General features: G+C 37.5%; 1 protein-coding gene across 1 annotated transcript in view; it reads left to right on the top strand.

Annotated features, from left to right (window-relative positions):
• CORIN (corin, serine peptidase) overlaps nt 1-25,477 on the top strand; it is a 149,293-nt gene that overhangs the window by 8,357 nt on the left and 115,459 nt on the right. The window contains 2 exon segments of the mRNA XM_040600424.1: nt 9,301-9,445; nt 19,622-20,068. Coding sequence (XP_040456358.1) covers nt 9,301-9,445; nt 19,622-20,068 — 592 coding nt within the window.

Below are 25,477 nucleotides of genomic sequence, written 5' to 3'. Positions count from 1 at the left end.
TTCTGTCAAGATGTCCTGGTAGTTTCAAAAAATATCCTTCTCCTTCTCTGTTTTCTGCTACTGAAACAAAATGGTCAAAGATGGCACATTTCTGAACAATGTGGTATCCTACTGAAACATGAATGAGTGACCTCTAAATTTTATAGGTAGTAGGTTATTGACCTGTGTAAGTCTATTTTCATCTTTGGGAAGAGGACAAATAAATATCCAGCTATGCTGAACAGATGAAGCTTTGCTTTGACTCTAAACCAGGACCTTTCCTTTGATTAACATTGCTACCGCTCTTATCCTTGGTCCAAGGGTTAGTATCTTTTTATTCACAAATCAGAAAAAAGTCAGTAGTGTAAAGCTAACATTACACATTCAAATCCAAAATTTTAATGTCTTCTAGGCAGACATTTGTAGTGTAAAAGTAATCTATACATTTTGGAGAAAAATGAATAAGAAATACAGGAGACACAAGGAGACAAATGCTTCTAAGAAGATTACTGCCATTTATTTCGCTTACATTTCAGTTTAGCATCCAATTCATGTCATTGAAAGCTTCTGATTTTAGATAGGTTAATTGTATAATCAGTATTGTGCATGGCACATTTATGATGCACTGGTGACCTTCAAGTTCAGAAGGCTAAGCCTACTGATAAGGCATTAATAGGGAAAAAAAAAAAGGTATGTCCAGTTATGAGGTGTAGTTTCCTTGTGTGGAATGGAGCTTCTGGTGGGATTTCTGCACAGGCGGTGATTGATACACTGAACGGGAACCACAAAGCAGGCAGGATATCTTTTTGTCCCTTCTATTTTTCCAGGTTGGAAAACTGATCTTAGGAGGAGGTTTTCCTCCAACTGTAACCCTCCGCCCCCTCAAAATGTTTTTTCAGAATCTGTTTATTTTCACAAATTAGGCCACTAAGACTTTTTTTTTATGGTTTCCAATTTTGCTTTCTGGTGCTAATGGCTCTTTTGCAGGCATCCACTTACTGAATTCCCAGCAAAGCAGGAGCCTGAAGGTAGTGCTGTGTTACTCCCCTGCCTGCTGAGTTGTGATTCACAGCAATGTATAGCCAGAGACTTGCCATTGCTGCTTTACTTGCTTAGCAAACTTCAATGCAGCAAACATCTGGCTAGCCAGGAAGGCATTAGAGTGGTCTCTGGGTGTGTTCGGAAAAACAGCATGGCACTATTGAATCTTCCATGAGTAATTTTTGCAAGCCCTAGAAAATTACAGAAAACTAGTAACCCCCCAGAGCATAAATTCTGCATTAATTAAAGATTAATTTCCCCAAAACACTTTTCCAGTTCCTGCTGAAGTATGCTGAATGGATGTTCATGGTCTGGTATTGAGAAATATCAGATAATGCTAACGATAGTCTGGTTCTTAAAATCAATGTCTTCCACAGATGCTTTGGTTTTTGAAAAATCTTTTCTGGCTTCCATATGTTTACTTAATCTTGCTCAGCTTATGAGACACAGCAATATCACACACCTTTGCCACCAGCTGTTAGTAATAAAGAAGAGAGAGTTTAAAGAAGTAGTAAGTTTGCCATCAGCTGAACCATTTCTTAATCTGTAAGTTCTTGAAAATTCAACAAAGTTCCATTGCAAATATGGAAAGCATCCATTGTAGTTGCAAGTTTACATCAGTGAAATTATAAGTAATTGTAAATATGTACAATATATAAGTATGTACACAATTAACATTTATGTTAAAGTGGAATCATTATTCAGCAGCACTTCCTTTGGAAAAGGAGGAGATTCAAACATAATGTTATTGAAAGGGTGACACTACTGTTCTCTAGTAGTGATCAATATCTTCCCCCCCCCTTTTAATTCAAATTTTGAAGAGTGATCAGTACTGACCCTATATGATGGCTAAATGTTTTGTCTAGTTCTCATTTTAAATGGTGTGGAGAGCAATTATTGGTATGGCACCAGGTACGTGGAATCAATGAAAATCCTTTTTTTTTCTGCTTCCACACCTTTTGATGAGATGTTAAGCATAGATACCTGTAACAGAGAACCAAGGTCAATAGTTTGCTCCTCAGAGCTCCAAATCTCCCAGCCATAGTGCGTATGTCTGAGCGACCAACTTATTTCCACCTCCCTCAAAGCCTTCTGCAAGGGAAGAATGAACTAAGAAAGGGACAGTGCACCAAGCTAGCTCTCTTAACTAAGCATACGCTGTAAGGCAGCGACTTGTTGGACACTGGTAACACCACTGGCAGCACAGCATTATCTGTCATCCCGGATAAAAGCAGATCTGGAACTTGGTGTGTTGGTGGCTCTGATAGCTGGTTTTACCTCAGCTAGAAAGTTCAAAGTGTGAGGGTGGGTTGTGTCTGAGGGGTCTGCAGTCACGCTGTTTGGACAGCACTGTAAGCACACTCCAAAGGAGATCTCACTTGGCAGGCAGCGGTGCAGGCTCTCCAGCACACAGATAACTGGAACACCGTAGCTGTGTTCCGGTTTTGTCCCAGCAAACTTACCACTGGCTCTGCCCTAAACTGAGGCTGGGTCAGCATCACAACTGCATTGTCACAGAACTGGGTGAGACGTATCTGAATGTCACCTTGTCTCTTCTGAGCTTCTCCTGTGTATCTCCACAGTTTCTCAGTTCCAAAGTTGTCTGAGTGGCTCAAAAAATGGCTGAAATTATTTTTCAGGAGTGAAGAACTCCAAATTTGTGAGATGGAAATGAAAGGAAGAATATCACATCGACATTCATGAGTCTGAGTTGGTGACTTCTGGTGATGCCTGGTTTGGATTTTTACTACACTGTGTCTCATGCTGGATTAATAACAGCTTGAAAGGTCACCTCAACAGAAGAAGTGGCTGATGGGTCTCTAGGGTAGTCTGAAAGGCAAAAAATCATCTTACTTTATACACTGTGTCTTCTGCACACAGAAGAAACATCACTGACACAGTTATACTCTACTTACTTTAATTGGAAATGTAAGTCAGGAAAGTTAAATGTTTCAGGTTTCTGTTTCAGCCAAAAGAATCTTGTGGGGCATGGCATCTAGCACCAACCAAATATTTCTTTTGGAAAGATGTGCCCAGCTTTATATGACATTTCCCTTACTGGGCTACTGTGTGTTTTGGATTGGTATGGTGACCCAGTATGTTTATGTTTCAGTGCTTAAAACAGGGGTAAATCAGAGTATTTTATTTCACAGATGGGAAAGGAGGTCATCAAAATAAACTTTGAATGAATTATGTCAGAAATTTGTAATTTGTTCAGAGGATATGGAATTTCCAGGGAGAAGTTACAGGATTACAGTGAACTTGAACTATCAGGAGAACTAGTGTATTTCATTGTGAAAATCACAATTCACGTGATAATAACATGTTTCTTATGTTGCCTGCCTTGCTGTATGAAAAGTGGGGGTTTTTTTGCTCCCCTAAATTGCACTATTTCCTTTCAGAATAATTATGGCACTTTTGTTCTTAAATTCATGTACACTGGAGTTTGAGTATTACTTGTATTTGCAGACAAAAGCTGCTTTAGTATCAGTTTCTTATGCTGCCTTGACATTCATTCTTCAGTTGGTCCATTTCAGCTTGTCTTTCTGACTCCTGTAACACTGAAAAGGAAAGACTATGCAAAAGCTTGTTTCCAGTTACTTTTTGCCAGTTCCTGTTTTTAGCATGTGACTTTGCCTGTACATTTGGCGGATTTATCTTGCACTTTCTACTTGTTACAGTGGCTATTAAAGCATGGTGTTACCTTTTTTGGATGATACAGTAGTCAAATAGAAGCGCACTGCTGACTCCCAAATTTTCATGTGAACAGGACAGAACTGATAAAAAATGAAGAACATCTGCAGCTCTTGTTACTGACTCCCAGGTATTTGAATATTATGAGTCGGTCAAAAGAGGCTGTAAGAATGACTATGTTTAAAGTTATACACATATATATATACACACACACATGTATGCTGTGGTGTGTTCAAACATTGACACTTCACATGTTCAGTTTTTGCTCTGAACCATGCGAACTGGGAACCATCTTCCCTTACAGGGAAAGGAAAGCTGGAATGGCCGGTGTGACTCCATTAGTCTAGAGCTTTAAGACCCACATCATGAGAGCTGGTAAAACCACAGGAGCACTGATTCAACATTCGAAGAGGAACAATGTCATGGATATGGAAAGAACTGCAGATAGTTTTCATAATCGAACGTATTTTCCATACATGAACTATTGCTTGGCTGGGTAGCAGATTCCTCCATGGCACCATGAGGACTTCTACAAGGCTACGTCTTTACTGCCCTCTAATGACATCCTCCCTGCATGTCATGGCATTGTCTTTCCACTTCTTTCCAGCATAAACACGACATACTATTTTGGTGTAGGGTTTGTTCCAAGATATTTTGATGCTTCTGATCCAGCAGTTGTCTTCTGCATTTCTTTATAGAGACTCATCATGCACAGAAGATACTGAGAGTAGGCTGTTAGCCTTAATGATATTTCTTTATTGGGAGAACATCTGTTAGGTTTGTGGTGACAACAGCAGGAGATATTTTTGTGAAGTGCTTATACCATGATTCAGGCTGCTTTATAGACCAGTAACTTATAATTTTTGTGTCTAAAAAGAAAATTGAATGCTACCATAGGCTTTTCACATATAAATCTTAACATAATCTGTCATTTATGTGCTTTAATATGACAGGCATGTTATGGAAATGACACCCATGAGATCAAATTTTCCCCACATCTTGCAGAAGATAAGCTGTGAATTTTGGTCCAATGAATTTTTAGTCTTTCAGTAGTAAGATGAAACTTTTTTTTCTATCTTACTTTTTTCTGCCTCTGTGGTTTCAGAAAATCAGCTGTGAGCAGTCTGATCCAGCAGTCCTAGATAAGCCTAGGATTTTTAAAAAATCTGCACTGAAACTAGCTCAGAGTTACTGCATTCTGTCTTTCCTTTATTGCAGTCATTACTGAAAGAATGGCACCCAGGTAAGCACTGGTTAAAGGCATTTCATTAGGGGCAGCATTTTGTAGCTGTCGGAATAAATTATCTGATGTATTCTCACTATATTCTTGTTTAATACAAAATCTGATTGTATTGAAAGCAAGTAACTTGTGGCCTTAAAAACCAAACACTGACATTTCCTAACTACGGTATTTAATTCCTAACAGTCTTGATTCAAGTTTTCTAACAACAGTGGTAGGAAGGGAACTTGCACCAGTAATCTTCAAGTACTGAGAATATGTTTTGGTCCAGTGCTGTGCTAAATCTATTTTATGCCAAAATCTCCAGCATTTAGGATCGATTTCTTTCAGTCTGCTCTAAAGGATTCTGCATCTAAGTCTTGCCCTTTCCTTGGAGAGGGAGATAAACGTGTGTCTGTGAGGTACCTTAGTCTTACAGACTCAGAGAATGATTCAGAGTAACTATTGACTACAGAGAGAATTGAGGGAGATGGGTTTGTTGTCTTGGCCACTAACCTGGAAACTTGAGGTGAGACAAATGAATAAGCATGTAGCACCCCTGTTTCCTTCTACAGACCCATTCTTGTGGGAACATTCCATTATTTGTGCATTTAGTCTATTATTTATGCCTGTATTTCATTTTTTATCAGAGTTGTGAGGACAGAGTATGTATGAAGTTTATACAGATACCGTTGGCATACTAGAGCGTTTAAAACTGGTGCAAATATTCTTTCTGTTATTGCAATATTTGGTGGCAAGAGGAAAATAAATAGTATGAGGGAATATTTAAAAAGTAGCTATAATGTACATATGTTTACCTATAGGACACTATTAAATTCTCATTGATGATATAAGAACGATTAGCACTATCTTTAGTTTTATTTCATATTCACAGAAATTGAAGGAAGAAGCTAACGTAGGTGTTCAAGTGATGGAAAACTGGCAAAATTAAGTTTGCTGCATCACTGATGATCATTTTAAATAGGTTTAGTGTTTTTCATGAGGTCTTTTCCTGTAGAAGAAAAAAATAACAACATGCTGTTTAGTTGCCTATAAATATTTACTTTGCTATTACACAAAACTAGCAATTCATGGTGTTTAGAGAAGCATGTCTTTCACAATCTGACATTCTTTTCTTGAGCAGTCACTGAAAGCAAATTTGGATACAACAGTCCCTTTTAAAATCCATGGTGGTAAGTTGTCAGTGCGAAGATTGAGGTTTATTGTTGCTTTCAGGAGTTGAAAAGAAAGAAAATGTTACGAGGCTGTCCTTTAGTGTGAACGTTTGCCTAAAGTTCCTAGCATCCACAATGCCAACAGACTTTACAAAAAATTTCTCACAGAAACGAAGGAACATAAGAAGTTCATGGTTTTCATTGGCACGCATTAAATGTTTCTCCTAGGTTAGCTCTGAGGCACCTGTGCAACAGTTGTGGTAACTCTGCTCTCAGTTATACACTTGCTCTTGGAGTGATTAAAATCTCATGTATCTCCAAAATACTCAATATCACCTCCTCCTCCTCACAAGAAGAGTCATAAAAATTGATGATGAATACAGCTTCTGTGTAGTTTCTCAATTCTTTGGGAATATAATTTTGTTATTTATTGATAACATACATTTTTTATTCCTAAGACAAACTGTTTGTGGAGTCAGGGGTCAATATTTACCTTGTATTACACTGCGTAGAGTTGGGCACTTTTGCCTGGGATTTGCAAAAAGCGTATCTTGATTGAGAGTCATTCCTTCAGGAAAATGAGATGGGTTTTACATTTGTTTGCCTTGAAGAAACTACGAGTCAGCTCCCCAGTGCCTTAATCACTGGGCTGTGGAGTGATGGTCCTTTCTGTTATGTGGCCCAGCAGAACCATGTTCCTTTTTACAGAATACTGATACTTCAAGAGATGGTGTGCTCTGATTCAGGAGGAGTCTGTGTTAGGTGGTTGTGATGCTCTGCTGAGTTGCAGATCTAACTTTTAACTGCTTTAAGCTGAAGAGGGAATTGAACTCAACAGCACCGTTTCCTGCAAGAACACTGTAACCACTGCACTGTTGGAAAGGGCAATTTTATGCCATTTATATATATGTATATATTTTCTTTTGGCTGTGCTTTCAAAAGTAGTTATGGCAGCTGTGTTTTGGGAGATCTGTATTCATAACAGAGCTGTGTTATTCCTTTGTTACCTGCACTTGGACCTCCCGGGGGGCCTAATACAGGCTGCGTAAACCAAAGTTACAGAATTCAGGGAAGGCTGCCATGAGTAGCTGCTAAACTGCTATATTCCAGCAAAACCAGAAGCAGAATTTCAGGCAGACTTTGAAAATTTTAATATGGAAATGTAGGCAAGTGTGGACTGCAGGAAGTTACATAGTCAAGCAGGGATTTTATAAATGTCACTGTATCTTTATCTGTGCCTGGCTATTTGAGGTGTTACTTACAGGGAAGGCCAGTAATTTAGCTGAAATATCCCAAAATCTTGGATTGCAGCATTTGCAACTTCTGAATAAGCTGTTGATTAAGAAAAACACTTCTGATTAAAAGCCAATTAACTCTCTCCAACATTCTTTATATTTCTCTTGTTGAGGGAAATGGTGATGATCAGGTTACAGACCTTTGTCAACTCACCCAACCTGTACCTTTTCAATAGACAGAGCTACTACTCTTATTATTCTCACCCTGAGCTGGCTGTTTCAGATAACCCCACCATCTTTGACTAACAACTTAACTCCTGCTTGCTGGATAAGCGCAGTAGTAGGATGGTGCTGAGACTGAATCACTGGAATAGGAAGACGTTTATCAAGTGAGATACCACTAGCACCTCACACCCTACTGGTACTTACGCATTTTCAATATTACTTGGTCTTTACTTTGAACAGTGGGAAGTAGCAAAAAAAGTCATATGGGACACTGCACTGGATGGGTCTGAAGGAGGTCGGATAACATGTGATGCTTAGCAGTATCAGAAAAGGTACATACAACAGCACAAAAGCAGTTTTCTTAATTTCTGCTGTCAGTACAGTGTCTGCAGTGTCTAGTAACCAGGGGTATCAGAAATGAGTGATAATTCTAATGCTATCAGTAAGGGAAGTTTCCTTACAGATAGTCCTTGTGCCATGCTGGAACAAGAGACATCGCAGAATGACGGAAAATTATGCTCTAAATCCCACTTCTGCCTCTAGTTTTCTCAGTCAAGGCAGTAAAAGGGGCAGTGAGATTGCTGTGGTAGAAATCTAGTCTCTGTGCAGCAGTTCCTTAAGAAATAGTTCAGCTTCCATTTGTGCCAGTCGGTCTGGTAATGTGTTCCTCACAGAAGGGAATTTACAGCAGAGCCAGCCAAAGGGATAAGCTGCAGAGACTGGTGTTTATGAGACTAATAATATATATGTTGTAGACCTCAGTTTCTTGAGATTCTTTGGGGAGAGGCTGTCAGGGTAATGGATGCATTTACACGATCTTTCTGAGAAAAAGGATAAACTGTTAGTCATTCTTTGGGAAGAAATTGTCTGGTACTGATAATCTTACCATCCAATTTCACCTTATCATAGGGAAAATTGTAATTATTTTATTCAATTTTGAATAAAGATGTCTTAACTTCACAACATCATTTTCAATCTTGCTATTAAATATTAGTTTGGAATTTTGGTTTTGTTTCTGTTTAAAAAGTGTAATGTTTCTCCAATATATCAGATGGACTCTTAATGGAGTTATGTTTAAAAAAAAAAATAATGAAATACATGTTGAGGCTTTTGAAAGGTTTGAATTTTTGTACTTTGTGCAGCTAAATTGAATTTGGAAAATTAGTTTTCTCTATTGTTCTATATTCCATTTATGAAACAGAAAACAGTTGCAAACTGTGATAAGTTATAATTTTGTAAAGTACTTAAAAAATGAGACAGCATTATTTTGCATAAGTGGAACAGTCCTTATTGCTTCTATTGTCACTTAAAACAAAGATTATAATAGTTCCATGATGCCTTAATAAAAGAAACTTAAGAACATGGAGCTCTTGAATAATTAGGAATGGATTATTTTTAATTATAATATGAGCTGATTTTAGCCTTATTGCTTAAATTTGTTGTGTAGTTAAATTTTTTCAAATCAAATGCCTATCCAACTTCTAGTTCATCAGAAATGTTTAAAAATTTCAGTGAAGCTGTAACTCTGTGGGTATTGGGTGAACTGAACTAAGTTACGGATTACATCAGGCTGTCCACCAGAAAGGAGGTTTACGTACAACTTCTCATTAAGAATCTAAAAGCCATTTATAGCATATATTTAAATCATATAGCTACTCTGTGTAATGGGGATGACTGCTGTTGAAGACTAATTGACACCAGAATGATAAAACTGGGCTCCTTTGTTTTTCAGGTCTTAGGAACAGATGAGGATAATATGGGGGATGGTTGCTCCCAGAAACTGGCTTCTGCCAAGTTCCTTCGACTTTTGCTCCTAATACTGATTCCGTGCATCTGTGCCCTGATCCTTTTGTTGGTGATCCTGCTTACCTTTGTAGGTGAGTGCTAATGGAGTAAATTGACCCTTGTTTAATTAAGAAGACTAAAACTGAGAATGCATTCTCAAGTGCTAATGTAATTGTGGACATTAAAAATATATCTTTGCCCATCTACCTAACAAACTAATCTACCCAGTGACTTAATAATGTTTGTTGCAGAGAAACAAATATGCTATTTAGATTTATATATTTAAAATGTATTTAAGGTATTGAGGAGGAAACCTTTTCTGAATTTCTCAAAGTAGATTTTTGAGGAGCATGCTACCTTGAGCATGTAGTCATTTTCAGCAGTCATTTTACAAGTACAAAAAGATATTTATGTTAGAACTTCAGATCACTGCCAGTGGAATGGAATATTTATCCCTTTATGTCACACATTGATATGCAAATCTGACTTCTATTTTTAGGTGAGAGTTAATTTATACATAGCCATAAATCTTTCTGAACAGCCTACAAAATATTACTGTTTAACTAAGGAAAAATATGTTATTTTTTTCTAAACATGAAATATGTATTAATACAGAACTCTTATGTTTTGTGGGAAATTGTTCCAGGTATATTGGATGTCAAAATGGCTCAGTCTGTTAACTAACTGTGCCTGTTGCAGATTTAAAAGGTAATATTTTATTACCAAAATTTATTTTAAAAATCCTTCCCTTTGATATCTTTAGAGGAGCAGACATCTCCTAAATCGCTTCAACTACAACATGAGAAAGACAGTAATGCTAGGTTAAAGCGTTACTTTTTCAGGAAAAAAAAAAAAGTAAAAAAGTTATCTGCTTTCAGTGTTGTGGGTTTCTGGCCTTTTTGCTTCTTTTTTTGCTAATGATAATATTTTCTAGTTGAGCTTCCTTTTTAAGAACTTCAGAAGCACATCTGTAACAAGTGGGGTAATGTGTGAGGTATATAGATAGAAATCTATTTTCCTATTTTAACCCCCCAACTTCTATACGCATCATATAATCAAACAGCAAGCACAGGGAGAAACTAAACATGTTTCAATAGCACCTTCAGCACTGTCAAAATCAAGACAACTTAAATCTGTTTTCTCAATTCAGTCTGTAAAGGATTTACAACAAGACATTGTAGGCCTGTTCTTTTCATTTAGCTTAAGTCAGGGAAGTAAAAAACCCTCAAAGCTAGTGAATGTTATGATTGACAAGTAAGTCTTGGGATGTATCTTTAAACTAAGAACAGTCTGAAGTGGATTAAGATCAAGTAAGTCTGGCAATTAGGAAATATGATGCCATTCAATTTACTTTCCTTATGTTTAGCATTCCATTTGTATCCTTCATATCCTGTGCCCTAGATTTTCATTCTTTGGTGAGAAAGCAGATAAAAAGCAGGTGTATTTACGTCAGCTCCACTCAATCTCCTTCTCTGAGGCATGTATCGGCGTAACACTCATTAAAATTTATGAAGTCCACTGGGTAAACGGGACCTGTTCCGATCCTACTTATGTAGCAAAAATCAGGAGTATCTCCTCTTGAGTCAGTGTAATTACTGTAGGGTGAGGAATAAGGCTTGGTGTTATTACCCAAGTCAAAACTGGCAAAGCTCCCTTCAGGACTTTTTGAACTACCATGGTCATAATTTCGTATTCTTTCTCAGTTAACAGCTTTCATTTTACATGCATTGATAGGCTAGAAACAAATATATCTGATCACTGGAATTAAATAAACAGATTATGTGGGCATCTTTAAAGTGTGTGTAATATAATGTAGTCTGTTGTGTTTATTGAGAATACACTATATCCAGAATAATAGTTCATTTCATAATTGAATTCTGTTACACTCTAATATTGGTATGATGACTGACAATGTAAGAAATGAGTTGATACTCCTGACTGGCTAACACAAATTATTAGATATAGAGGAAATCCTGTTATTTTTTTCATGAAATGGAGGAGTTAAATTCATGGATGTTGTTATAATATCTTTCGCTGGTGCTTAAAACATAGAGAGCCCCAGTATATTGTTTAGAACCTTATGAACATTTTTTTGATCTGACTTTGGTAACAAACTCATCAGAAAATTAGGCCTTTTATATTTTGCAAGTAAGTATTTTGTTTTGTGTGGTAAATTTGTAGGTAATTATTCTTTTCCTTTTGCAATATTTTTTTAATGAAATGAGGCATATACACATGAAAAAGTTTCATGCACCTTAGAACTTTGCTATGCACTTCCCTTACATCTGTTTTGTTGCCTGCACATCATTGCAAACTGTCACGCTGAACAAACTGAAAAGTTGGTATGGCTGGAAGGCGACAGGTAAAGCAGTACAGTTACATTCTAGTAATAGAGAATATCCTACTTGAGATGTGTCACGGGGCCTATTTTCAGAATATGTCATTAATCAACCTTTCAAAAATTATTTATCATCAAAGTATTCAAGATGCAAAGCCCTTGAAAAAGTTAATTAGAACTGTGTACAAAGAAAGGACAAAGCAGATTATCAGTAGAGATACACATTATTTTGACTAAAGATAGAAGAGACTTTTATTGTCCATAGAAGAGAACATCAAGCTGAGTTGTTTAGCTTTGATTTCTTTTAATCAAAGAGATTAATTTACATTCTGGCTCTGCATACTCTTCTGTCTCTCACCAGGACTATAGCGTGCTTGTCAACCTGTAGAAGAAAACTTTGTAATGAATGAATGTTGTTTCACCCTAAGCAGAGGCAGTACCAGTTGCTATGAAGGAAGTCTGACCTTTAGACCATGACTATAATAATTTGTTGATTGCCTGTGTTACATCAGAGGACAGGAGGGCTTAGGAATGCTGCTTCTTTGGACTGTTGAAGACCTAACATGCAAGAACTTGACCATGAAGATCTAACTCAGCAATATAAATTTGAAGGGGGGAGAAAAGGCAAAATTACTGATTTCTTACAATTTTATCTGACCTCTATAGCCTCCTAATAAGACTGGTCCATAATTTTTTCTGGGGATTATAGTTAGTATCGTATAGTAAATTTTTATTACTTTCCAGGAAAACAAACAGTACCTGAATCCATGGTTTGAATAGCTAGATCTTTCTTTAAAATGGAGGGAGGTTAGATCACCTTCAACTTATGTCAGCATCTGTAGTCTATGTCCCGTTTTGCTTACACTGAAAAGAATCCTTAAGTCATGAATAGTACGCAAACATTACAAGGGTGAAAATTAGCATGTTTGTAAGAATGAAAAACCTCTGGCATTTTCATTCTTTTCCTTGCAGACAGGAAGTGTTCTAAACCACTTGAAACACTGTTTTTAAAAACAAGTCCTCCACAGCTGGTGAGCATTATACTAAATTAAAATTTTTTTTGATTGTACCATAATTGCTTACCATTACCAGTTATTTATCTGGGAAAACAAAATGTTTTATACTTACAGTTCCACAAAGGAAAATCAATAATATTTATTTTATAGTGATAAATGCATTCTGTGGTAGATGTCTCATTCCTCTCACTCCTTCACATCAGTATCCTCAACTCATACTTATATGGTCTTCTACCAGCTCCTCTTAACAGCCATCCAGAACCAGTGCTTTGTCTATTGTTTTCTGTAGAATTCAGAACAAGCCTTGTGATACACATAAAGAATGGATTTTGGGCATATGATCACACTGCAGGACCACATCAAATAGGCCTGCCTTTCAGGCAAACAGCATACCCTCTTATCTATGCACAATGTTAAGCATTCATGCATTTTGCAAAGTATTATTTTAAGAATCTGTTAGTCTGCCAGCACCGGTGGGAATGAGGATTACAATTTAAGTGTCTAAGATGCACTGTTGACTATGGATATGTGAGTATTTGAGGGTTCGGTTCTCTTACCATCCTTACATTATCAGCATGCAGTGTTTATATTTTGGCTCTGACATGTATTTTGAAATAAATTTTGGTTCTAAGTGTTATGTGATGTGTTGTATTTAGCATTTTCACCTTACTTGCCTTAAAAACAAAGTTCTCCCCAATAGCTGCATTTTTATTATCCTTGTATAAGTATGAACCAGCCTGGACAGTTCTCAAATCATTCTGTCTGGAAAATCTGTAGCAAGATTCTGTCCACCTGAGAGATGCTGTCAATGTTTTTGCATATCACTGGTTGAACAATTATTATTACTATTCTATTATCTGTGAGACCTGTATTCTCCGTTCCCTTCCCCTCCTGAGAACACAGGAGCTGTGTCTCCTTCACAGAATAAACATCAGGAAAAGTACATCACAGTAAAATTGCTTTGTGGCTGTTGGATCTTCCACTTTCTTAAGATGACATGCATGTGCCAACATTTCTGTATCAATTTGGGAGCCCAACTGTATTGGAACTTTTTGCCGCACAGAAGAAGTTAAAGCTGTAGTGCGTTATACTCTAGAGTAAAAGGATCTTTCTCTCTGAACCATTTGGAGATGCTGGTAGTTCTGCAAGTGATGTTGAGCCTTGAGGCGTATGCCATGTCCTCAAAATCTAAACTGACTAGCAGCGTGGAGATCTAAAAGTTGTAATTGTGAAAACAACATAAAACATAAACAATTCCATTGTTAATCAATGGCAGTATTTGCTGTAAGACAGGTGCTCAAATTTAGGAGTTTAACACTAACATATAAATAAACCACTTGGTTTTGGGAATTTTTCTGATGGAAGATGGTAATCATCAGGTAAACGATCTGCCAGTTCTTTAATTTGATCTTGCCAAAACAGCTGCGTTACAGCAAATGTCCAGAGTGTATCCCAAAGCAGGCTGTGTTTCACCCATCTATAAGAACTAATTTAGTCTAGCAAGCCTTCTTTACTAATACACCTGGGATGTTGGGGGGGGGGGGGGGCGGGGCAAGATGTGGTGAATACAGCTCCAGGTCAGAATGTCTGCTGTGAGACATCACTGAGTTTGACGAGGAATTGTTTTTGTGATCTAGAGAATAACAATGAAAGCCTGGCAGTCCACCCAGCACAGATGGGCAGAAGGTCAGAGTGACTGAGGGATGGATTCAGGTGTAGCATGATTCTATCAACATGATTCCCAAGGAGCCCATGGTGCTTTTACTCATTAGCCAATGCAAAGTGAGTGTTTAACGCAGGCACTGAGTTCAGGATTTGTTTCTGAATTGCGATAAAGCCATTATGTGTATGTTACATTTAATTTCTATAGGTTAAGAAAAGCTTTAGAAATAAAAATTTCTAGTTACATGACACATCGTGCTCAAGAGACAGGAAAAAAGAAAGACACTAGTTAAGATTTTTTTATTAGACCACAGTGTTTGACTGTAACTGGGAACTTTCAGGCAACAGCAGCTGTTAATATGAAAGACAGCTACTTTGTTCTGCTCCAGCCCTTTAGTATGAGCCTCATGTTTTTGCTGAGACTTCATTGCCTGAAAGCCAGAAGTTGATGAAAGGGAAATCTCTCCTTTCTGCACATGGCCTTAGGAGCCTGACTGTCCTACAGCTTCTTTAAAAGATGCATTCCACAAAGCCTACTTTTAGTTCCTTTTTATCTGGCAACTGATCCATTATTTGCATAAGTTACTTGTTGAGTTGAAAAAAAATAAATTACAACTGACCTCCTTTTTGGCCCCTTGGCCAGCTGGTAAGCGGTTTAAGGTGATGTCTTTACTTGGCAGGAGGAGCAGGATTATGTCTGCTACTGAGCGCAAGAGATGTGAAATGGTTTGGTATGCGGTGGGACCTCCGTATTAGCAGTGATGTGCCCATTTCTTCAGAGCGCAGGGCCACAAGGACAGACCCTGCAGAAGTCTCAGTGGGTATGTGCTGGCTAGTTACAGTAGCGAAACAGTGTTTTATTCCCTGTGTAACTGACTCATCCATTACACATACTTTGGTAGGCTGCTTTGCTCTATTTCATTAGCTTTTTAAACAAACTTGGTATTTTTGAGATTTCCTGCTGTGAACTGCTAGAAATCACCCACAGATTGTGCTGCCAACATCTCAATTTAATAGCTTGAACAGTGCGACTATTTCTTAGATCTCATAACTGTCCATTTCAGAGCTTTAAATAAAACATTAATTTCACAATAATGAACAGCAACTGGAAAGTGATCAGTAAAACTGTTGGCAAAGCATTGCTTTGAACCAAATGAGCCTGGTGCCAGTTCCTCATTTTTGTACCAAACACAGCGAAGGCCAGCATGCTGTATGTTTCTGTCATCTGGACATGTCCAGCTGTAGCTGGAGACACAAGTCCAAAACGGTTACAGCTATTTCTCAACTAATTAACTACCTGGCTTAAGATTTACTATCTGTAGCTCTATGATTTACTGTCTATAGGTCTGTATGAACTCACATCTAAAGAAAAGCTGGATATAGTGTGCATGTATACATGCATGAAATGCATGTTCTGTGTGAGTCGTATGGCTGTTAGCAGACGTTGGTAGAGAGTAATTCAATTCTCATTACTGAAGAGATTAAAAAATGATTGTTTTAAAGCGTCACACTGTTTTCTTAGGTATCTTAAAATTTGTACAGTTCCGTCAGGGTACTTGATGGTATAAAAAATCTCCAGTCAGCTTAATTTAAGATGGAAAACATACCGTAGTATTTTCAGGGGGGGAAAGGATGAGAATCAAAGCAAATGGGAGCCTAACTCAGAGAGTGGACTCTATAGCCTGGAATTAAGGCCTTGAATTTCCTACTGTGCATTGGAAAGATGAGAGGATAGGAGGAAAATATGGCAGGAGAACAAAGTTTCTCAGGAAAATGATCCAAACCCCTCATATACTAAGTGGAAACATAATTGTCATCTAGAGCTAGCTGATGGGGGATGCTGAACAGACGTCTATGCCTGCCTCTTTCAGGGTCATATGTACCAGAGCCCAGGCTCATCATATTTTGCAGGGAAAAAAGCCAACCCTGTTAAAAAGAATTTTAATGTTACTCATTGTCAGCTGAAATGATACAATTGGGAAGGCCTTTTGTGTAGAAGAGGTTCATTGTGTGGTACACCTGTCAAGAAGAGAAGGGGAGTTGTTATCACTAGGAAACTGAAAATAGAACAAAAAATGCTATTGTTGGAAAGGGGGGTTGAAGAAGCCAACAAGCATTTGGGAATCTTGGTGAAAGAAGTAAGTGACCTTATGGGTAGTGATAGATACCCATATTATTTGTTGTTCCAGAAAAACAATGAAATAAGGCTGAGTGGCGAGAGGATAGAATCCAGTGGGTAACTTCAGTATTTTCCTTAACAGTATTTATGGTTCCACTGTATTAAACCAAAAGTTGTTTTTAAACTCCTTTCAAGAGTTTGCCTGTCTTGTATTATATTGTCTGCTATTCTGCTGAGTGATATATAAATAGCCAATCATTTTCACCTTAATTTTAAATCATTATTTATAGCTCTTTGGGACCAACATTTTCCAGGCTTTTTCTATTTCTTTGTTGAGTGGAGGAGATGAGATGAGCCTAGTGAGGAAGAGAGAGAATTTGAAAAAAAATCCCCTTAGCTATTCTTGAATTACGAAAAAAAATTATGCACTTTTCCAAAGGAGGAAAAAGCTCACCTTAACTTTTTGAAAACTACAGAAAAAACTATGAATTTCGAAACTAAGTGGGTCTCTAACTCAGAGAGAGTCAAAGCTTTATTTGGAGTCAAAGCATCCAAGTAAAGCTACATATGAGTGAGCACAATTTCTGAGCATGATCCGTCACGATTCCTTATATTTTAGCAAATGATATTACTACTGGATCCCTGATTATGAAACCAGAGCATGTTCATTCCTCCTGTTTAGCTTGACCAGAGGACTCAAGTGAAAAAAAATTGCTGCTGAAATAATTTGGAACTAGTTTTTTAGTTGCTTTTGTAAAATACACACAATAAATTCCTCCAAATCCCAATGAATTATGAACATTTGCTGGTGGAAAAACAGAAACCTTAACGTGTATATATATAAAGTTCCCCTGGATTCTTCCAGTAGAAGTTAGACTCAGAGATTTACTCACAGTTAGTGACACTGGAGCCAAAACAGCCCATTCTGGATAAATAAGGGTATGGTAAATCACAAACGGTAACCGTTTCATTGAACCCCATTATATTTCAGGAATCTTGCAAGTTGTTCTTGCTGGTTCCAGTTGCTATAGTTAAAGGTTACTCAGTGAAGAAGCAAATGATAAGACTGCTTCTTCTCAGCTATTGTAGTTCTTTTTTCTTCTCACCTATAAAGCTTTCCAATCCAAAGTCATTTCAGACTGTAACTGGAAGTTGGGTTCTTCTGGTATTGTTATTTATTTGTAGCTGTGATTAATAAAGATTTCCTCCTGCACAGTCCTTGAATTTCAGACCAGTCAACTGATTTAGTCTAGCTGCAGAGTGCATTAAGGGGTGAGAAAAGGAGTTCAGTAACGGCAGTGGGAAGGGGCTCAGGATACCTGAATGGGTACGGGCTGCATATGGTGCCTGGAGTTGGCAGAGTGGTAGGTTTGGCCAGGGAGAGACCTTGGAGTGGTGGTGGGTGAGCAATGCCTGGCTGAGAGGTGATTGTACCACTAGTCATTTTGGTAAACACAATAATCAAACTGAAAATGAACTCCAGGAGAAATGGTGGTGGGTGTCGTGTAGACTCGAGTCATCTGTACCAAGCAGCTAGTGAAGGATCAAATCATTACAAAAGCTTAGCAAAAACGATTCACACATCAGAGTGGAAAGAAAAATCTGCATGATTAGCTTTGAGTTCAAAGGGTTTGTAGAGCACAACAGGAAACGAATTCTTGTTAATGAGCTTCAGGTGTGACCATCTTTTTGGCTTGAGGGGCTGGTAGCTGGCAGTGAGGGTGAGAGAGAAGAAAAGGAGTGGAAAGGGTAAGTTGATAACTGTCTTCTTTCCATATGAAGCTATTCTGGAGGAAGCTGTGGTTTAGGTCTTTTCTTTGGATTTTGGCTGAGGAAATGCTGTTGCATTTGTGTCCCAGTGCTCAAAGGACAAATACTTTTTGCTGCCTTGATTTTACTTTATTGTCTTGAAACAATGTGAGAGGAGTGCTTAAATATTGTTGGTAGGAGTAGGCAACAAGAAAAACTATTAAAATTATCAATTGTTGTCAAGGTATTTAGAAACAGTTCAGAGATTTTATGTTTTGAAGGATTCCTTTTAATTGTTTATAATCAAGTCTAGCTGAGCTGTGCTTATTATGACTGTTAAACTCTTTTTTCATGACTAGCTAGTAGCAAAAATTGCTTTTGCTGTTTAACAAGTTTTGTATGTTGCGACAGAGTGGTGTTTCCCTTCTAGCATTTAATATGACTCTAATATACTTGGTTAAAAAATTTGAATTAGTATTTTTGGTTTTTATTGTAGATAACTATGTTATGTGTCCTATATATGTTTGAGATGCCTTCTTTATTATTTGGATTAGTTAAATACTTCAGTTACATTCACAGGATAAAAATAGATTCTCTTACTATTTAGTTTGAATTCCCTGATCCGTAGTATTATGCGGCTGTTTTGATTTGTTAACTATAATTACTTGCAACTGTTCAATGCATACAACTAAGCAAAGTCTGTGTTTGTCTCTAATAAATGAACAACAACAACAACAAATACTACAGTAAGTAGCTAAAATTTTGGATACAACTATATATTTAAAATACATTATCAGAAGAATGAAAAAGTACTGGACATATGTTTAGCAGTGGTAGTTAAATTATGTAATCCTATGTAGAGAAAACAATACCTCTTTCCTCTTTAAAAGTTAGTAAATATAAAATATACTAAAAATGTTTCAGTCCCCTTGAAGCTTCAGCATTAGCTTTACAGAGATGGTGGTACTATGAAAACAAGAGATGATGCAATTTAAAAAGAGAAAAAAATATTAGTATGGCCAATCTTATTAACACCATGATAGAAGAAATGCATGTTGGAGTTCCCTGAAATTACACTCTATTGTTATAAATATGTCAGAGTTCAGTGACCTACTACAAGTAAGATTAAAAGACTTCTAGTTCATGGAAGCATTTATTTCTTTCTCTTATTCATAGCTTTTCATAGTCATAGCTTTAGTTTTGATGCGCTACTGTTATTTTGTTGGTACATTAATTTTTTCACTTGAGTTCTCTTTAACTTTGAAATATATGTTACTTTTTAAATCTGTGCCGTTATTTTTATTATTAACCTTCTGAAACAAATTGGTAACAGTTGTCCTTCCAAGTGATGATAATTGTGGTTTTTTTATTCCCTTTCTTGCAGGAGTGTTAGAAAAAACATGCTTTTATTCAAACGGAAGTGAGGTCCTCACAGTTAATGGTGATATTGAAACATCTGATGATCTTTTGCCAAACATGGTTGAAAACAGTTCCAAGACTGATCCCACAATGGATCTTGGTACATGGCCCTCATCCTGGACCACCACACCTTTATCCCACATTGACCAAATGAACAAGAACTCAAATATATTTAGAGAGACTTTCCAGGAAAATTCATTTGCTCTTGCAACTCAGGCCACAGTGCTCAATCATCAACCTACATATGATGGTGCAGAGGGCTCTGAAAACAGCACCCAGATGTTTGCCACTGCAGGAGAGGCAACTTTGTGGCCTACGGATGCATCCTTTAACAACACAGACAGGATCACCGATCTCCCAGTTATAAGTCCTACCCGTCCATCTGTGTCACAAAAAATGGATCAGAAAAAAAGTAAGTTTACGTTTTATTTGGCTCCACAACTTTGAGTCAGAAATTACAGAACATACTGTTGGTATGCTTCCCAGTGTGTTTGCATGAGTTCTGAGGAATGTGTCCCTTTTGGTAGTTTCTTTTGCCGTGCACGTTCCATGTTGCAAGCAACTGGTTTCTTATCAGAACATTTGATCGGCCTCATTGAGGAAGATGCAGTAAATTCTTTCAGGTATGAATACTTACAATACATTCTTCAATTGGTGATAATCATGCATGCTTACCAAGGCTGAAAATGAGTTATTGCAGACCATATTCAATCTGTAGATTGAATTTTCTGTTTCTTTGATCTTACATACATGGCAAGTACTTTCTTGAACTTGGGATATAATTACAGTTACAACTTTTTCTATGTTAATGTATAAATTCTTCTCTAATTTGAAGCAGTTTCTCTCTATAGCAATAAAGTTCCAGTGAAATTTCGGAAGACTGTAATAAAAATGCCTAGAGAGAATACTAGCAATTAACTATGATTGGGTTCGGTGGTTTTTTGGTTTGACTGTGAAAGTACGTGCATGTCATTAGTGCCATGGTTATTTTATTGATTCACCAGTGGTAGTGAAAGGTTCCTTGATATTATTTTGCTGACAACTGAGAACGCTAGGGTACCATATTAAAATGAATTTGTTTCTCTTGAACTGCATGTTGTTCCTTTGCTCCCGATCCCACCAAGGCACAAAGTGAAACTTACTTGAGGTCATAGAGAGATATGAAATAGATGAAAGGAAATCGTGACCTAGAAGTGGCACACTCTATTAAATGTTTTTGTGACATTTCTATGAAATGAAAATGAAGGGATAGTATCTGACAGGGGTGATTACTTCTGTTGGATTCTGTGCTTAGTTCAGTTGTAATACCCGGTATTAGTTATCTGAGATTTTTTGCTCTGCTGTGGTTTTTTTAAGCATTCTCCCTTCAGGAATTTGTCGTCCTGTCCCATCCCATCCCTTTCCCCACTATCAAACATGCAGATAAAAGCTGGGAAACAGCTGTTACGTTTTTTTCTTGTTCTTTCTGGAGTGAAGTAAAAGTAGGGAAAGCATTTGAATAAGACTTTCTTTTTTAAAAACCTGCTACACAAGAGTTTGTTTTTTAAGGCAGTTCAGCAATAGTTTATCATCTCACACAAAAATTAGCTTTAAAAAAGAACAACTTTACTGTGAAGCAATGATTTGTCAGTATTTTTTTCTGTCTCCTAGACTGTAGTGACTCCACAGGCCATTTGTATGGTGCAGGTTTTCTGTAGTTTCTGTTTGCTATATGATTTTTTCTTAAACAGTTTTCTCTCTTATTTTCTTCCCCTGCACCCTTAACCCAGAACAAATGTATATAAATGCACACTTGTATCCTATTAGTGATTAATTTATTTACCTCTCTTGGTAACTTGGTTAACTATCACTGCACCAAGGAACAGACTAGAAGCGTGCTATAGATACTTCCACCCCACAGGATTTTCAATAATTACTGTAGCAAAGGACATCTTAAAGTTGTGGCCTGATGATTAACATCGAGCAAAACCGTAGGGCAATATACTGCCTGTTTTTCTTAACCAGGTCTTCTTTGGTGTGTTGTGGGGTCCAACTGTTCCTGTTCTAGAAGAGGATGTGTTTGCATTGCAGTTTTAGTAACCGGGTAGATACAGTATAAGTTTATTGTGTCAGGTTCTGTGTTTGTACCCATTTGCCTTATCATCACATTTGAGATACTTGACATTGCAGGAAATATAGGTGAAACAGTGTAAAACCTTTTCCCCTTTTCTTACCATGTTGGAAGGAATGTTTTTGAGATGGACGTGATATGCATATATGTGTGTATGGGAGGTGATATCTTTCCTTCCTAGGATGCTGACACAGGGACAGTGCTACAGTGGCTCAGGACGTCCTTAGGTTTAGATTTCTAAACTTCCAAATATTTGGGTTTGGTATTATATAGAAAGGCACTTGTAGACTGTGAAGGAACTTGGTTGTATGTGCTCTGCTCTGGGAAGTGCAGTTTGTTCCAGCAGCAGTGTGACTGCATGTATATTCAGTAGGCATGACTACTTGGTATTCTACTGTGCAGTAGTTTCTTCTGTGTAAAGGACAAAAGATTTCGAAGATGAATTTGAAATACCACAGGTTTCTTTAAAAAATAAAAAAACCAAAAAAGCCCAAACATCCCAAACTGAGATATTTAAAGCTAGGTTTCTCTCCCCCATCAGAAACATCAGGAGCTAGTGTGTTACTAGTCAACAACCATCTCAGTCTTTGATTCCACTTTCAAGTGTTTTGCTTATCTGTATTCATGTGGATGTTTCTTAATTCTGTGTGTAGGAACATAAAAAATGTATGTATATATTGGGAGCGTAGAACAATTTGGTCTCAGAATGCCTTCCCATGGCTGTCTGAGGCACGGAGGACAGAAAGCAGGTGATTTTGATGAGTTCACAGGGCTCCTTCACTACCTTGCTTGTCCTGGCCTTTGCAAATTAACTCCTTACACTTGTCCTTGGTCTCTGATCTCAGTTTTCCCATGAAGCTTTACTTCTTGGAGTGAACTCTAAGGTAACAGAATGTGGTCTGATGTCCACAGGAAATTCCTATGTATTCTGATGTGGAGGGAGGTGGGGGATAACTGGGAGATGAGATGTAAATAAGTTTTGGAATAGTAAGCCTGGAATAGCATTTTTGAGTAAAAAGGATTTTTTGGGACAAGTAATGCTTAATGACTACATGGGAATGGTGCTAATAGACCAAATTAAGTCTCTCTTGCTTAGTGTCTGGATCCAACTGTGACCATTAGAGCATGCCTAAAGAGTAATAAATGAGGGCTAGCATACAGAGGCACTTCAACATTATATGGTAGCAGATTCCAGTGATCTGCAGTGAGTCCTGATGAGTGTTCTCCCGTGAATTTATGTAGTCACTTTTGAACCCATGTAAAATGGAGGTTTGAGCTTTTTAGACATATATTATAAGGAAATTAATCTCCAAATGAAGTGTGAGGCTGATGTTCCATCATCACCAATGCACCAATGCAGATAATCCGTCGGTACGTTTCATCTGGTTGAAATGTGGGGAGATGAATGCATTTCTGTTGCTTTAGTAAGCATGCATAACTTGGACTTTACACTGTTTTTATGCAGGGTGTTAGGAGACAAATTATATGTCCTACAACATAGAGACTGCCAGTGCAAAACCAACCAGACAAAACTCTCTGAACACATTTGAACTGGCATTCATGTGCTTTAATGTTTTTCATCTGGTGTTAGAATCCCTAGCACTGGATTTGCTTTACTGTTGAACCACAGCTTTATTAAAAGATATTAGAACACATTAATAAGAGAAATGATAAACATTGTGACCATATGGTATTCACCCAAGACTTTAAAATAACACAAGTAAGACATTGCTGAGTTACTAACTGAAGAGGAATGAAATTTGGCACATGTGACATCAATTATTTTAAGTCCTTGAAGCAGAAGGGACGTTCTTTGGCAGAAATTCTAGTAAAGAATAGATTAGTGGGTAAATGGAAATTCATGATACAATAAGGAAGAGATGAAGATGTTTATTTTCATTTTACGAGGGGAAGCAAAGCCTCACAAGTCTATTAGAAAGTTCTTTGAAGGATTCAGTGAAAAGGCTGGTGAATACAACATACTCGGCTCTTCAAAATGCTGTTAACAAGAGTCTTCACTGATAAGTCTTACAGACGCTTTTCTCACACACTCAATGTTCATTAGAAGACAGAAGGAAGACTCCACAGTGAAGGTTACTGCTGGAGTCATACAGGGTTTTCTGATCTGGCAAAACACTGAATAGTCAAGTAACAACATTTCTGCTAATACAGAATTATCTGTCTAGATTGAATAGTTGGGAATCACATAAAGGTCTCATAGAGAGAGTGACTGATAAAATATTTAGAAGACTTCGTGCCAATAGGCGCAAAAGAATGCTGTAGAGTAGGGAACAACCCTAACTCTATGTAATACAATGCTGGACTCTCAGCTAGCTTTGCCACCAAAAAATAAAAAATATCTGACAGTTTGCTGCAGACAACATTCTGGCTCCATGACTGTCAAAAAGGCAGACAGGTTGTTAGGTATCATCATGAAGTCTGGAAGAACAAACCAGAAAATCTCATTACATCAGTCTATAATTTCAGAAAGGTAATAGTAGAATTGGAAGAGGCAAATAACAGGTAACCAGACCAGAAGAGACACGGAATAGCTTAGATGTGAGGAGGCACTAAATAGGAGGAAGACACTGTTTTTGTCCTGGAAAACAGCTGGCTGAGGAGTAAGTGGCTGTGGTAGATATCCATACCTTTTTGAGTGTCCTGGTGAAATAGAACAGGGAACAGTTACTCACTGGTTTTCATTATATCAGCAGGTGCGCCCCCCCCCCCCCCCCCCCCCCCCCCCCGTTGTTTTTGTTTGTTTGTTATCAGAGAGTAAGTTAGAGCAAAAAAAAAAAAAAAAAAAGGAGACATCATGGAACTCATTGACACTGGATGATGAGAAAACTGCAAAGTATGACAATGCTTGGAGAACTTCATGAGGGGTTGGTCTGTTGGGGGCTTTTAAACATGGTAGTTCAGTGGCAACCTCTGACTTGTGAAGGCTTTTGAGACTTTAGGTTGCCAGTTGTTGTTATAGTCTTAGGAGGTTGTTCCTTGTATTTGCCCTAAATTCTTGGAGGTTTTCTTGAACATAAAATGCCAGCTCCTGCCAAAGGCCAGCTTCTGAGTTCAGTGTATCCTGTATTACCTCTCTGTTGGAAAGCAAGTGAAGCTACACATTTTTCCTATTGAGGGATTTGAGGTTTTGTGACTTCATGTTTAAATGTTTTCTGAAGGCATGGGCCATGGTCTTAAGTTACTAGAATGGTTCATTGGAGAGTTTTATGATAGCAATAATGTTGGGAAGGGAGTCTTAGGTGAGCCAATATGTTCAGTAGTGTATATTCATGGAATTTAGAAGCATATGCAGTAGTGTTCTGTTCATCTGTCAATCAATGCTTAACAAAAAAAGAACTATATACTAAATAGTTATTATCTTAAAAAATAAAGGATGCTTTTCCAAGATAAATATCAGTACAATTTTATAGGTATTTTTTAATCTTGGAAACAAAAGTAGGCTGCAGTTAGGCAGTAAAGTGGGAGACTGACAAGGAGTTCTAAAGTGTATGTGATTAAGAGATGTTTTCACATCAAATGATTTGGGGAGACAGGAAGAAGGAGAGAAAGTGAGGGGTGACATTCTTCCTAGAAAAACATCCTGTAAACTAATAGAATATGCAGTGGGACAAGAGGTATTAGTACCTGATTTTGTTTGTTCCACTCACTGATGTCTATGCATATGTGTATTTAATATCCCTTTTTATCTGT

The sequence above is a fragment of the Falco naumanni genome, chromosome 1 (assembly GCF_017639655.2).
Source record: "Falco naumanni isolate bFalNau1 chromosome 1, bFalNau1.pat, whole genome shotgun sequence".
Taxonomy (NCBI): Eukaryota; Metazoa; Chordata; class Aves; order Falconiformes; family Falconidae; genus Falco; species Falco naumanni.
The sequence above is the reverse complement of the archived record's forward strand: the minus strand, read 5'-3'. Positions and strand labels throughout refer to the sequence as shown.